General features: G+C 52.3%; 1 protein-coding gene across 7 annotated transcripts in view; it reads right to left on the reverse strand.

Annotated features, from left to right (window-relative positions):
• The window catches only part of PLA2G6 (phospholipase A2 group VI), a 57,233-nt gene that overhangs the window by 35,717 nt on the left and 8,357 nt on the right, over positions 1-13,159 (reverse strand). For 5 of the 7 annotated variants that reach the window (XM_040637520.1, XM_040637518.1, XM_040637519.1 and 2 more), the window contains exon 1: positions 11,347-13,083. In XM_040637520.1, the coding sequence (XP_040493454.1) occupies positions 11,347-11,882 (536 nt within the window). In that variant the 5' untranslated portion in view covers positions 11,883-13,083. Of the gene's footprint in view, positions 1-11,346; positions 13,084-13,159 lie in introns of those variants that run through there. The other 2 variants (XM_040637522.1, XM_040637521.1) reach the window with 2 other exon arrangements.

The raw sequence follows: 13,159 nt of genomic DNA on the forward strand, positions 1-13,159 counted from the left end.
AGGGAACTTGAATCTTCCACAGTCGTTAATAAGCAAATCTGCCGAAGCTTTGCTCGGGAAGATGATATGACCCTTATTGCAGAAGACAGTAAGCAAACCTCCCCCTCTGCTCTAGGGAATGACCCAATCTCTATCTTCTAAGGCTGCTCACTATACGAACGTCCTTGTAAAGATAGCCTGGAACAAACGGAGTCAGTGTCTCCGCTTGCAAGATGTAGAGACCCACGAGAAATCCGTGGGGAACTGTCCCCCAACAGCTATCGCTAAAAGAGAATGACAGAATGCATAACTTCCAAACTGACAGGGAGGGAACACATGGGATAATAAGAAAACACTGGATCGTGAATTGCAAAACCATTACGCTAAGTGAAAAAAAAAAGTCATATGACTACGCGCTGTATGATTAAAGGCAAAGCCATAGTGACAGAAAGCAGATCAGTGTTTGTCGGGGGCCATGGTGGGTGCAAGGGACTTACTACTGCAAAGGAGCAGAGGGAATTTTGGTGATCCCAGGAACGTGTATCTTGACTGTGGTGATGGCACGTGGGTGTGCGTTACTGAAACTCATCAAATGCTACGTGTCAAATTGATAAATTTCTTTTTTTTGGTAAGTTACATCTCAGCAAAGCTCCCGAAAACAAAGCAAAAATAAAGCTCAGTGCATAAGAAGACAAAAGGGTAGGAATAAAGAAAATAACATGGGTGGAACGACAACAAAAAGAAAATGACAGAGTTAGACCCAAATATATGACAATTACATTAAGAAGAAATAAATTATATGTTCCAAATAACTATAAGGAATAACAGACAAGGAGGGAAAGAAAAGACAACTCCATACTCTAAACAAGATTAAAAGTATAAGATTAAAATACAATATAATACTAACCAAAAAAAAAAAAGCCAGTGACGCTATATGGATATGAGACAAAGTGGAATTTAAGGTAAAAAGCAAAGAGGGGTAATTCATAACGATAACAGTTTCAACCCTCTAGGAAAATATGACAACTACAAGTTAATATGCACTTCATACTAAAGGTCCAAAATAAAGTCAAACTTGATAGATTTTTTTAAAAAACTAGACATGGGGCGCCTGGGTGGCACAGCGGTTAAGCGTCTGCCTTTGGCTCAGGGTGTGATCCCAGCGTTCCGGGATCGAGCCCCACATCGGGCTCTTCTGCTGGAAGCCTGCTTCTTCCTCTCCCACTCCCCCTGCTTGTGTTCCCTCTCTCGCTGGCTGTCTCTATCTCTGTCGAATAAATAAATAAAATCTTTAAAAAATAAAATAAAATAAAAAATAAAAACTAGACATGTTTACAAACAAATCATCCATAATTCCAGCAAAAAAAAAAAAAACCCACAAACTAAACAAATCTGCCATCACACTGAAATATTTTAATAACTTTTACTACTCATAAACAATGAAACCAAAAAAAATCCCTACTGGATCTAGAATCATTAGTAAACCTGACCTGGCAGACATATATGAAACACCCTTCCCACCAGCTACAGAAAACACGTTCTTTTCTTTTTTTTTTTTTTATAAAGATTTTTATTTATTTATTCGATAGAGATAGAGACAGCCAGCGAGAGAGGGAACACAAGCAGGGGGAGTGGGAGAGGAAGAAGCAGGCTCCCAGCAGAAGAGCCCGATGTGGGGCTCGATCCCATAACGCCGGGATCACGCCCTGAGCCGAAGGCAGGCGCCCAACCGCTGCGCCACCCAGGCGCCCCAAAAACACGTTCTTTTCGAGCCACACAAACAAAAGTTAGAAATACTGGACGTAAGCTGGGCCGTCAAGTACATCTGGACAAATTTCAAAGACCTGAAAATATTGAGCCTATGTTCTCTGACCACGATGAAACTAAGCAAGAGATCAATAACAAAAAGAGAATGAAACGTTTCCCATATATTTGAAAATTAAGCAAGATACATTTAAACTATCAATGGTTCAAGCAAGAAGTCGTGGGGAAATTTGGGAAATGTCTCGACCCAGTGGTAATGTAAATATTCCATATCAAACTTCTGGAAGAAGCTCCATCTCTGGATAGGACAGAGGAGCTTTGTATCAAACTAGCCTTCCTGCTGAAAACGAACAGAATGGCAGGATCAAATGCCAATGAGTGCCAGAAGGCGCTGGAGGGAACCTCAGGGAGGCAAGCACCTAGGGCCAAGATTGTAGAGAAGAGGGAAGCACGCTGAGGTAAGCCCCACATTTTCACTCAGGGCACTCTGGGATCTGCGACGTGGGATGTGAAGGACAGACAGGCTAGGAGGCAGCCAGGGGCTGCTGGCGTTCCTACGAGGCTGGGCAGAGACAAGCCGGCATCCAGAGTTGCCGAGAAGACCAGAACCTGAGGGAATCACAGGGAAGTAAGCCCAAAGTTCTGCATGCGATCTTCACTCATAAGCTAGGCAGAGCGAGATGTCAAGAAACCAAATGGAAGGGGCGCCTGGGTGGCTCAGTCGTTAAGCGTCGGCTTTTGGCTCAGATCATGATCTCAGCGTTCTGGGATCAAGCCCCGCATCGCATTGGGCTCCCTGCTCAGCGGGGAGCCTGCTTCTCCCTCTCCCACTCCCCCTGCTTGTGTTCCCTCTCTCGCTGCCTCTCTCTCTGTCAAATAAATAAATAAAATCTTAAAAAAAAAAAAAAAAAAACGGAAAACAGCAGCAGAGAGGACCCAGAGTGAGTGGAAACTCTGGCGGTTTCTCAGTCCTTGTGAAATAGAGATTCAAGTTCAAGGCCCGCCAGGTGGAAGGACCCTTGTAAACCAAGGCCTTCCACTGAGGCTTGAGAACTTCTACTCCCCTGAGAGTAGACGTGATGACCAAGGAGTCATTTCCAGGTAGAGAATCAATCTAGTGACAAAAGGCAAAATAATAAAGCTTCTGGAAGATCTATAGAAAAATATTCTCAACCCCTTCTGGTAGAGGACTTTGCTAAACAGCACAGGAAAACCAATGGTAAAGATGGGTGACTCTAACTTCCTTGAGACGAAGAACTCTTGTTTCTCAACAGATCACGTTAAGAAAGTCCAACAGCAAGCCACGAGGGGAGACGGCCGCAAGACACGTAACCGACAACAGGGGTGTATTTAAACAGAGATGCTAAAACTCTGTAAGAAAAAGAACTAGGTTTTTGTTTGTTTGTTTTTTTAATATTTTATTTATTTATTTGACAGAGATAGAGGCAGCCAACGAGAGAGGGAACACAAGCAGGGGGAGTGGGAGAGGAAGAAGCAGGCTTCCAGCAGAGGAGCCCGATGTGGGGCTCGATCCCAGAACGCCAGGATCACGCCCTGAGCCGGAGGCAGACGCTCAATGACTGAGCCACCCAGGCGCCCCAAGAACTAGGTTTTTTAAGTGTTCGAGAGCAATGGAGTAGGTACTGCACTGAAGGGGATTGCCAAATGGTTCATCAACCTACCCAAAGGTGCTCAAACTCGTATGTCATCAGACCAAAGCAAATTAAACCCACAATAAGACACTACTATACACCCAACAGAATAATTTTTTTTTTCCACTGGCACCACTAAGTAGCAGAGGATGTGAAGTAACAGGAATCTCCTTCACTGCCAGGAGGAAACCAGACGGGCGTCATCCGCTGAGGGGTGTGTGGTCTCAGCTCACCAATTCCACTCCCCGATAGATGCCTGACAGAAAGGCATGCGGACACGCACCAAGAAAACCGGAAGCAGCCCCAAGTCCCGTCAGTGAACGAATAAGTGAAGCTGTGGTGTAGTTAACACAGGGCAATTGTCCTGCGCGCAGAAGTCGGCCCCAGTTACGTGCAAAACATCCACGGACACCTCACAGACAAAACGCGGAGCCAACAAGCAGGTACCATGCAAGCCAGGTTCAGGACTGCCTTTGGGGGGCAAGGGAGCAAAAGGGGGTTTCCGGGGGGCGGCAACGTTCTACCTTTGGACGTGGGTGGCTGGTTAGAGGTACTTGTGATGATGTCATTGAGCTATGCGTACTTTTCCATGTGCGGCATATTTCCCTATTTTTAACTAGTCTAGAGAGAGAACAGGAGGAGGGAACTGGGGACCACTGAATAGTGGCTGTGCCTGGGGAGGAAAGTGGATTCAAGAATGAAAAATTTTTTTTCTTTTTAAAAGAGAAAACAGCACATTTGATAGCAGTGGAAAATACCTAGTCAAGCAGGGGAAGTCGCGGAGGAGAGAGGAAAGAATTGCTGAACTGATGTCCTACAGTGGATGAGGGGATGTTGACCTTGATGGGGACAGGCCTCTACGATGACAGTGACAACAGGGAAGGCGCAGTATGTGGGTACAGGTGTGGGCAGCCGGGGTGGGGGTGCTCACCGGCTGTAGGTAAGCACGGGGAGCGGGGGCGGGGGCGGGAGGGGAAGGACAGGGCGAGGCCAGCCTACTGGCTCCGAGCCCAGGGCTGCCCAAGGGCAGGGCTCACTTGAAGTGGGAGTGAGCAGCACGGAGGGGAGCCCCACCAGCCATGGTGGAGACCTGGAATTAGCTAGTGTTGGGGTTTTGCCGAGCAGAGAAGACAGAGAGAGAAGTCAGGGAGCAGAGAGGGTATGCAAGGGGGTGAACATCATGACAGGCCACGAGTTTCTGCAGGGCAAGAAGTGAGGCCCGTGAGAGGGATGGGGCCACGGCAGGGGGGTAGCTGGGTCCATGCCTGCAGGGGGCAGGGAACTTGGCATTCAGAGGATGAGGGAGAAGGCGCTGGAAAGACAGGAGGCAGAGGGCGGAAAGTGGGGTGCTTGACACTTGTATTTTTGGAAGAGCCCCCGTTACTGATGATGATGACAAGGTCCAGGGAATGGCCATGTGGGCTGGGAGAGGGCTGGCCCAAGAGCCGTGGGCGTGAGGAGGGACACTGTGCGAATTTCAGTCACCGAGAGTCAAGACGGGTAGTGATGGGGAGAGGGAGCTCCAGGCCAGGGGCGCACGGCCCCAACGGTGTGCGGGAAACCCCAGGAGAGAGCGCGGGCCGTATAGGGCGACGTGAATTTCAAGGCTGGGGAGCAAGGGGCACCCTGTCCCACTTCCAGGCCCAGTGGAGTAAAGACCAGGAGAGAAATCTCTCGAGGCCCTCGGGGGAGAGCCAGGTTTGAGTTAGAGCCACGGGTGAAAGAATGATTCAGAAAAAGGCCAAGGACCTGGAGGACTCAGAAGGCTGTCTTTCCCTCTCTTCTAAAACCGAGCCCCCAGACAAAAGCCACCCGGCATCAGCTCTGGGGAGCCTTTGCCTTGGCTGGGAATGGCCTGTGGATAAGTCCGGTGGGGGAGGCTCTGTGAACTTCAGGAAATCACATGCAGATGTGTGTCAGTGCATTTGGAGGGTGGAGAGGTCCATTGGCCTCCTTCCATTGGACCTTCCAATGGCCAAGAACCATTAGGCTAGAGTGGAATCTAACTCTCCAGCTTCAGAGCTGAGCACCAGCCCTCCTCCACAGGCCCTCCAAAGGGCTCCTCCTCCATCCCTGCCCCTCTGTGCCTTCGCCCGCGATGCACTTCTCCCTGCAGCGCCCTCTCTCCAGGTGACATCTTCCTCCCTGTTGTAGGTCCATCTCTCACCCAAGAGACCTTTTCCAAACTCTCCTAGCAAACACAAGTCTACCTCCAGTGGACATGGGTCAATCACCCACTCCACAAATACTCCGCGTGCACCTGCTGAGCGCCCGGTGCTACAATGGGCATTAGGAGAAAGGACTTGGACGCAGACGCTGTCCCTCAGGAGCTCTGCAGTCTAGTGGGGAGACGGAAGTACAAACAGCCACAGGCCGATCCGAGGCAAGAGGGGCTGACAGCAGTATGGACAGTGCTGAGGGAGAAGAGAGCAGGCGAGGACCGGCTCACAGAGCAGGCATCGGGGAACAGAGAGGACAAAGAAAGAAGTGTAAAAAGGTGAGGTCAGTCTGGAGAACCTGAGAGCTTTCTTTTGTTCACATTCTAACATTTATCCCCCTGCATGCTGCGTATGGACCTCTTTTCTGGCTACTGCCTGAGCTCCTGGAGGACAGAGCTGCTGTATTCACATCTGCTGAGAGACGATGGGCTGCGGGCTGGATAAATCGGGAAGGAGCAAGCACGGGGTATGCCACTCAGCTTGTCCGAGGTGCTGACCAGTAGTTTCATTTCTGAGGGCCTCAAAAATCAGTCCCCTTTCGAGAAGCAAAGATCACACGTCGCACATGCTTTGATCATTCTTTTTTTTTTTTTTAAGATTTTATTTATTTATTTATTTATTTATTTATTTGAAATTGAGAGAGCGAGAGAACACAAGCAGAGGGGAAGAGCAGAGGGAGAGGGAGAAGCAGGCTCCCGGCTAAGCAGGGAGCCCAATGGAGGGCTCGATCCCAGGACCCTGGGATCATGACCTGAGCTGAAGGCAGACGCTGAACTGACTGAGCCACCCGCGCGTCCCTGCTCTGATCATTCTTTCTACGATTCCTGGAAAGTGCAGCCCTGTTTCTGCTGAGATACCAGTGAAGAACTGGCGGGTTTCATCAAATATCACATGTCACCAGCAAATGTCAGTAGTAAATGATTAATTCGTAGCAGGAACATAAGTACGGGTGTAACCATAATGTTCACACAACACTACCAGTGACCACCCCGCGGCTCACACAGAAGAGCCAGGGCTCTGGACCACAGGTCAGGCCAGGGGGGCCATGGGATGAGCCCAGGTGAGCCAAGTCCTGCCCAGTGCCATGGTGCAAAGTGGCCCTAGTGGAAGAAAAGGAAGAAGTGGGTTCTGGAGCCAAAATGCTGGGTCTGAGCCCCGGCTCCACAGCTGACCAGCAACGTGAGTTGGGCGAGTTACTGAAATTTTTGAGTGCCTCACATGCAGTAGGAGATACTATTATTGCTGATGTCGCCCTCGGTACCCGCCAGGGTCCGGTCTCTCCACCCAGTACGGATACTGGGGGTAAAGGGTCCCAGGGCCTTAGGTCATAAAACCTGAGGATTTAGGGGCGCCTGGGTGGCTCAGTCGTTAAGCGTCTGCCTTTGGCTCAGGGCGTGATCCCGGAGTTCTGGGATCGAGCCCCGCATCGGGCTCCTCCGCTGGGAGCCTGCTTCTTCCTCTCCCACTCCCCCTGATTGTGTTCCCTCTCTCGCTGGCTGTGTCTCTCTCTGTCAAATAAATAAATAAAATCTTTAAAAAAAAAAAACACCTGAGGATTCAGAAGATCCTGACTCCCTCCCCCATCCTGAAGTGACGCGGCTGTGTGCAGCCCACGGACACGTCTATCTGGGGCCCGAGGCTGGAAGTAACACCTCAGCATCTCCCTCGAACCCAGTTCTGGACTCTGGGCAGTTCAGAGCCCTCCGGGCAAGTAAAGCAGGAGGAGACCTTTAAGAGACAGAACCGCAGGGGCACCTGGGTGGCTCAGTCGGTTGGGCGGCCAATTTGGCTCAGGTCATGATCTCAGGGTCCTGGGATCGAGCCCCCTGTTGCGTCGGGCTCCCCACTCAGCAAGGAATCTGCTCAAGGATTCTCCCTCTTCCTCTGCCCCTCCTCCTGCTCACACTATCTCTCTAATAAATAAATAAGTCTTAAAGAAAAAAAAAAAAGGCAGGCGCTGGGTGGCTCAGTTAGATAAGCATCTGCCTTTGGCTCAGTCATGATCCCAAGATCCTGGGATCCAGCCCCGCATCGGGCTCCCTGCCCAGTGGGGAGTCTCCTTCTCCCTCTCCCTCTCTCCCAGCTCATGCTCACTTTCTCTCTCTTTCAAATAAATAAAATCTTCTAAAAGGGGGGGGGGGGCTGGGTGACTCAGTCAGTTAAGCGTCTGCCTTCAGCTCAGGTCATGATCTCAGGGTCCTGGGATCGAGCCCCACATCGGGCTTCCTGCTCAGCAGGGAGTCTGCTTCTCCCTCTCCCTCTGCCTGCTACTCCACCCGCTTGTGTGCTCTCTATCAAATAAATAAATAAAATCTTAAAAAAAAAAAAAAGAACCGCAGCAGCCTGAAGAGAAAGTCTAGTAAACCATACCTTCCTTCTAGAAACTGCAGGGTGCTGGGAGCAGCCGGGAAACCCCAGGATGGCTGCCCCTAGGAGAAGCCCAGGGCCCTGGCCCTCACTCAGAGGTCACACCCCAGGACTTGACATTGCCATTTCTGCAACCCTTCATAACCCCCGCTCCTGCTTCCCAGCTCACACACTCGACTGCCCTGAATCCAACAGTCCCCAGCCCCAACAGAGGACACGGCGCACAGCGGCCCTCTGCAAATACTGCTGAAGCTCTGCAAATACATCACATGCACCGCACAAACCCACGTGTGCCAGGCTCCTTGCTGGGCACTGGGGGTTGTACCGGGGCGAACAAGACAGACGCGGCCGCTACCCTCACGGGGTTTGTGGTCTACCAGGAAGGTGGTCTACTGAGCGCGGGGATGGATGCCACGGGACACGCAGCAGCAGTACCTCCTCTAGCCTGAAGGGTGAGCAGAAGTGAGGCAGGCAAAGAAGGGGAGAATGCTCTAGGCTGACGACCTAAGAGTCTACGTGAAGGCCAGGAGCACAGGGTGGCAAGAGCTGAGACCAGAGGGAGAGGCAAGGCTTGATCACACGGACCCTTTCAAGTCAGGCTAAGCAGCTAGTATGTTAAGGAAACAGGGAGTTCTTGAAGAATGAAGCAGGGGAGTGAGTGATGGGATTTGTCGTCTGGAAAGATCACTCTGACAGCAGCTTGGAAGAGGATGGGAGGAGAGCAAGACTATAGGCAGAACAACAGGCTAGGAGGCAGAGTGCAGCTGGAGTCTGTGTGTACAAGGACCACGGCCTGGAAAGAGCCGGCAGCAAAATGGAGAATAACGAAAGCCCGGATTTTAGACTGGCACGTGGCTGGGATACAAGCTACACTGCCCAGCCTCCCTAGCAGTTAGCTGTGGCCACGTGACTAAGTCCCGCCAACGGGATTCAGGTGGAAGACATGTGTGCCACTTCTGAGAAGCCCCTAAAAAGAAGGTGAGTGCCCTTGTTCACCGTCTACCTTTCTGCTAACTGGAAAGGGGGCTGTGATGGCTGGATCTGGCATGGCCATCTGGGGCCATGTGGTGGCCTAGAGAATAAAGGCCACACGTGGTGGAGCAACAAGACAGCAAGAGCCTGGGCCCCTGGGGACTTGGGGCCCCTGGGAACCACTATCTGCTGTGGTTGTCACTTAGGAGAAAACTAAAAGTCCATCCTGTCTGGCAACTATCATGTTGGCCTTTCTATCACTCAAGCCAACCTTAAACATAACTGGTGGAGAAGCAGCAGAGACTCAAGATATGCTTGGCAGGGGAGCCTGATAGAACTCAGTAATGTCCCGGATCCGGGCGGGAGGGAGCCCAAGGAATCAAGGATGGCTCCTGGGCTTCTGGGCTGCACAACCTCGTACAGGGATGGTGATGCCATCTGCTGAAACAGAAACGTTGGGGCGGGAGCAGGTGAGCCAAGTGAGGGCTGTCAGGAATTCCAAGAGGAGATGCGTGCTTGGCTTGAAACGCCACCCAATGCTCCCTATTCTGTCCAAACACAGGGAACCACACAGTGGCACAGAACAGAGAAATAGCTTAGGAGCCAGAAGACCCAGATTCTGTTCCTTCACTGCTTCCCATGCAACCTTGAATGACTCACTTCTCTTCCTGAGCTTCAGTTTTCTTATCTGCAAAATGGGATACCACCTTCCTTGCTTATCTCAACGGGTCACTGGAGGATGTGTTAATACACCATATGTGATAGTACTATAAAGTGCCCTCCAATTAAGGGGAATAAATAAACATGCAGTTAATAAACTGCTAGCAAAGAGTTTAACCCCCTGGGATGGAAGTCTGCCCACAGTGGGGCTCGAGCTTGCCGGGACAGACCCAGAGTCCTGTCAAGGGACATTTACAGTTGACAGGACTTGGTGATGGTGGAAGGTGGTGGAGCTCCCAGGGCGGCACCCAAAAGGTAAGGCTGAGTGGCCCTCCAGAGAGTGGGCCCACCGCTCTGCTCGGCTGTGCATTCCCATCAGCAGCCCCCGGCTGCGGGCCTGTGGAGGGGTTCCGGAGCCGCAGGTAGAAGCCCGCCCTGTCCTGACCCAAGACTGCGGGACGGCCATCAGCTCAGGCCCATCTGCGCCCAGAGTGCGGACTAGCTCTGCCGTGTTACAACTGGCGTCCGGACTGGCTGCTGAACTGTGTTCTTTGTCCAACCACCCGTGGTGGGGGCCTCTGCCTCAGTTTCCCTGTGGAACCAGACCTAAATTCTCCTGATTGGCCTCCTCCACTCTCCTCCTGTTGGCTGGACCCTGACTCCCAGCTTGCCACTTTCTGAGACTCCTGCTGCCATGTCTCCTCAATCGGAATGACCCCAGAAGTTCCCTCCAGCCTCAATTCTCGCCAAAGCTCTGCGCACACCAGGGATCCGGCCCGGGGCCATCCGCCTGTGGGCACCCCCACCTCCCACCCACGCCTCTGCATGTCTGGAACAACTTTATCTGCTTTCCTCTGCCAGACACATTCCTACTCATTCTTCTAGGCTCCAAGGAGCCCATCAGGAAGGGATCACCTCCTTGTGTCCCCACCATTCACTTCTACCCACAGCTCTCCTCGCATGGTTGGTACAATGCCTGCTTGGCACATGGCCTCCACCCAAGACTGCACAGAAGGGCACGGAGCGTATCTTGTCATCTCACAGCGCCAGCTGGACCTAGCCCAGGGCCTGGGACTCCCAAGCCACTGCAAATGCCTGGTGCCTGGTGACGGGATGGATGGCGGGCTGGCCAGATGGATGAACGAATGGAAAAAGGCCCATCAACACTAGGCCAGCTCAGAGCCAGTCTGCCAAGCTCCTCTGGACCCTGCATTTTGGGGGCCTGGCCACCCTTCCCCTTTATGCCAATAGCCCTGCAGCTTGCTCAGCTCCCTCAGCCCTGTCCTGGCTTCCTACACTTTCCTTCTAGCCCATGGGAGAGACAGCATGCCCTGAAAAGTGACCACTGTCGACCTCTTATACGTTCTCCTGAACGAAACTTGATCGGCCCCTACAAGGGCAGTCATGCCTTTAAAGACCCAGGAATACAGGTAAACCCTGGACTTCACCTGATTTGACCCTTCTCAGCTTTCCTGTCCTTCCTCCTTCCCTCCCTCTACACGGGTCCAGCCCAGAGGCGGGGGAAAAGCCCTGCCTTCTACCCTCACGCCCCTGCTGTGGGGACCCTGACGGGCCAGGAGGTATAGAGTCTAGAAGGTCCCTCTCCCCATCCTCTCCCACCCTTCTCCAGAGCCCTCAGATGTTAGGCCCAAAGAAGCTGCTTTTTGGCCAAGGGACCACCAGTCTGAGGATTCAAAGGAAAGAAGTGTGTGTGGCAGTTGACCATCACCCACCGGAATCCATTCTGTGAGTTTCTGGGGTTGACCAGGATGCAGTCCCAGGTGCGATTGGGAATGTTCTGGAACAGAATCAGCTGCCCTTCCTCCCGAAACCGGGCACTCGAGGCGTAGTCCGCCACAGCCACCTCCTTCACCCGGAACGGGTTCGAGAACAAGTTGGTGACACTACTGAGGGTATTGACTAGGCGGCCGAAGAACTGCATCTTCTGCGGGCCAGGTGGGGAGGCCCCGCCGCCTGCGCCCTCAGTCTGGAAGAAAACGGGGTCTCTGGTCAGCTGGGCTCGGTCTCCCATGCCCACCTCACCAAGTACAACAGTTTCCTGCACGGGCTCCCAGATGGCTCCCCACCAGTGCTGGTCCTCTGATTCCGGGCCAGGAGGGACCTGGAAAGGAGGGGAGAGAAAGAGAGACGACACTGAGTCGGGGCTAAAAAGGCCTGATGGGAAGTGACAGAGCGGCCACCATGCCCCGGGGACCAGAACCGTCCTGCTTCCTGGCCAGTTTCCCCGCCAGAGCCTCAGCTTCCTCATCTGCAGTGTGGACCCTATTGCTCAGGGACACGGCAGACAGGAACACACATTACAGACGATCCTGCCCTGCCCAAAGGGAGCGGTTCTTGCTTCGTGAAGTCCAGCGCTCAGAAAGCCTGGCGTGAGTCATTTCAATTCCACAAACAAAACCAGGGTCCCGTCTCGACCAGATACAGCCAGGGGACCAGGATCGGCCCACACTCCATCGGGTGCACGGGGACCGTGGACATCAGTCTCCAATTTTTGGTGCCTGCTACCACTGCTTTCCCAAGGAGCTCTGAGAACATGAAACCAGGTGCCTCGGAAATGAACGTGAATGTAAGGACTCAGCAACAGTGAACTTGTGTGTGGATGGAAACATTATGTTGCAGACTCAAAGGATTCCAGTTCCTGCTGCGGAAACTGTCCCCAGTTTGGATGACAGAATCAGATGTCTCCTATTTTCCTAGGTTCCCAGAAAGCACACTGCATTCCTAAGGCAGTGTCACCAAAGCTGGGTGACATTTAGCTGGAGGCCGCCCTCTGGCTCTGTGCCAGGAAGTCACCCACCAAAAGCGCAGCCCAGACACTGAGGACAGAGGATGGAAGTGTGGGCACCCCGGAAGACAGTGGACATGTCAGCGGACACCAGTCACACTCTGGCCCAGCTATCGAGGAGAGGAAGGAACTTAGGGATAAAAGGAAGAACAAGAAGCCTCAAAGAACCACTGATAAAGGGAGGAAGGGCCAATAATGATAATGATACCAGGAGACAGAGCACCTACTAGGCAGGCACTTTACGCGACTGTCCCCTTTGGGTCGCTGCAAAGGCAAAGAGCTGGAGGAGAACTGTGTTCCCATCCTCGCCAGCTGTGTGTCCTTGGGCAAGTCACTTAACCCCTCTGTGTCTCAGTTGCCTTATCTGTAACACGAGAACCACAACAATGCCCGATAACAGAACCCGGCAGATAGCAAGCGCTCCACAGGCATTAGTCCTCTTCACTTCCATCGCCCTCCCTTGGACACATACGGAAACAAAGACCGTGACTGCAGAGTTTTGGGAGCGCCCTGAAGTTTTGTAACGACCTTCCTCTTAGGATCAGTAGTAAGAGGTGGCATGATCAGACCGTGAGCCTCAGTGCCCCCTTTAAAATGAGGACAATGCTCAGGGCACCTGAGTGGCTCAGTCGGTTGAGCGTCTGACTCTTGATTTCAGCTCAGATCGTGATCTGAGGGTCGTGAGATCGAGCCCTGCGTCAGACTCCGTGCTCAGTGAGGCGTCTGCTCGGGATTCTCTC

Source organism: Ursus maritimus, unplaced genomic scaffold, assembly GCF_017311325.1.
Source record: "Ursus maritimus isolate PB19 unplaced genomic scaffold, ASM1731132v1 scaffold_21, whole genome shotgun sequence".
Lineage (NCBI taxonomy): Eukaryota > Metazoa > Chordata > Mammalia > Carnivora > Ursidae > Ursus > Ursus maritimus.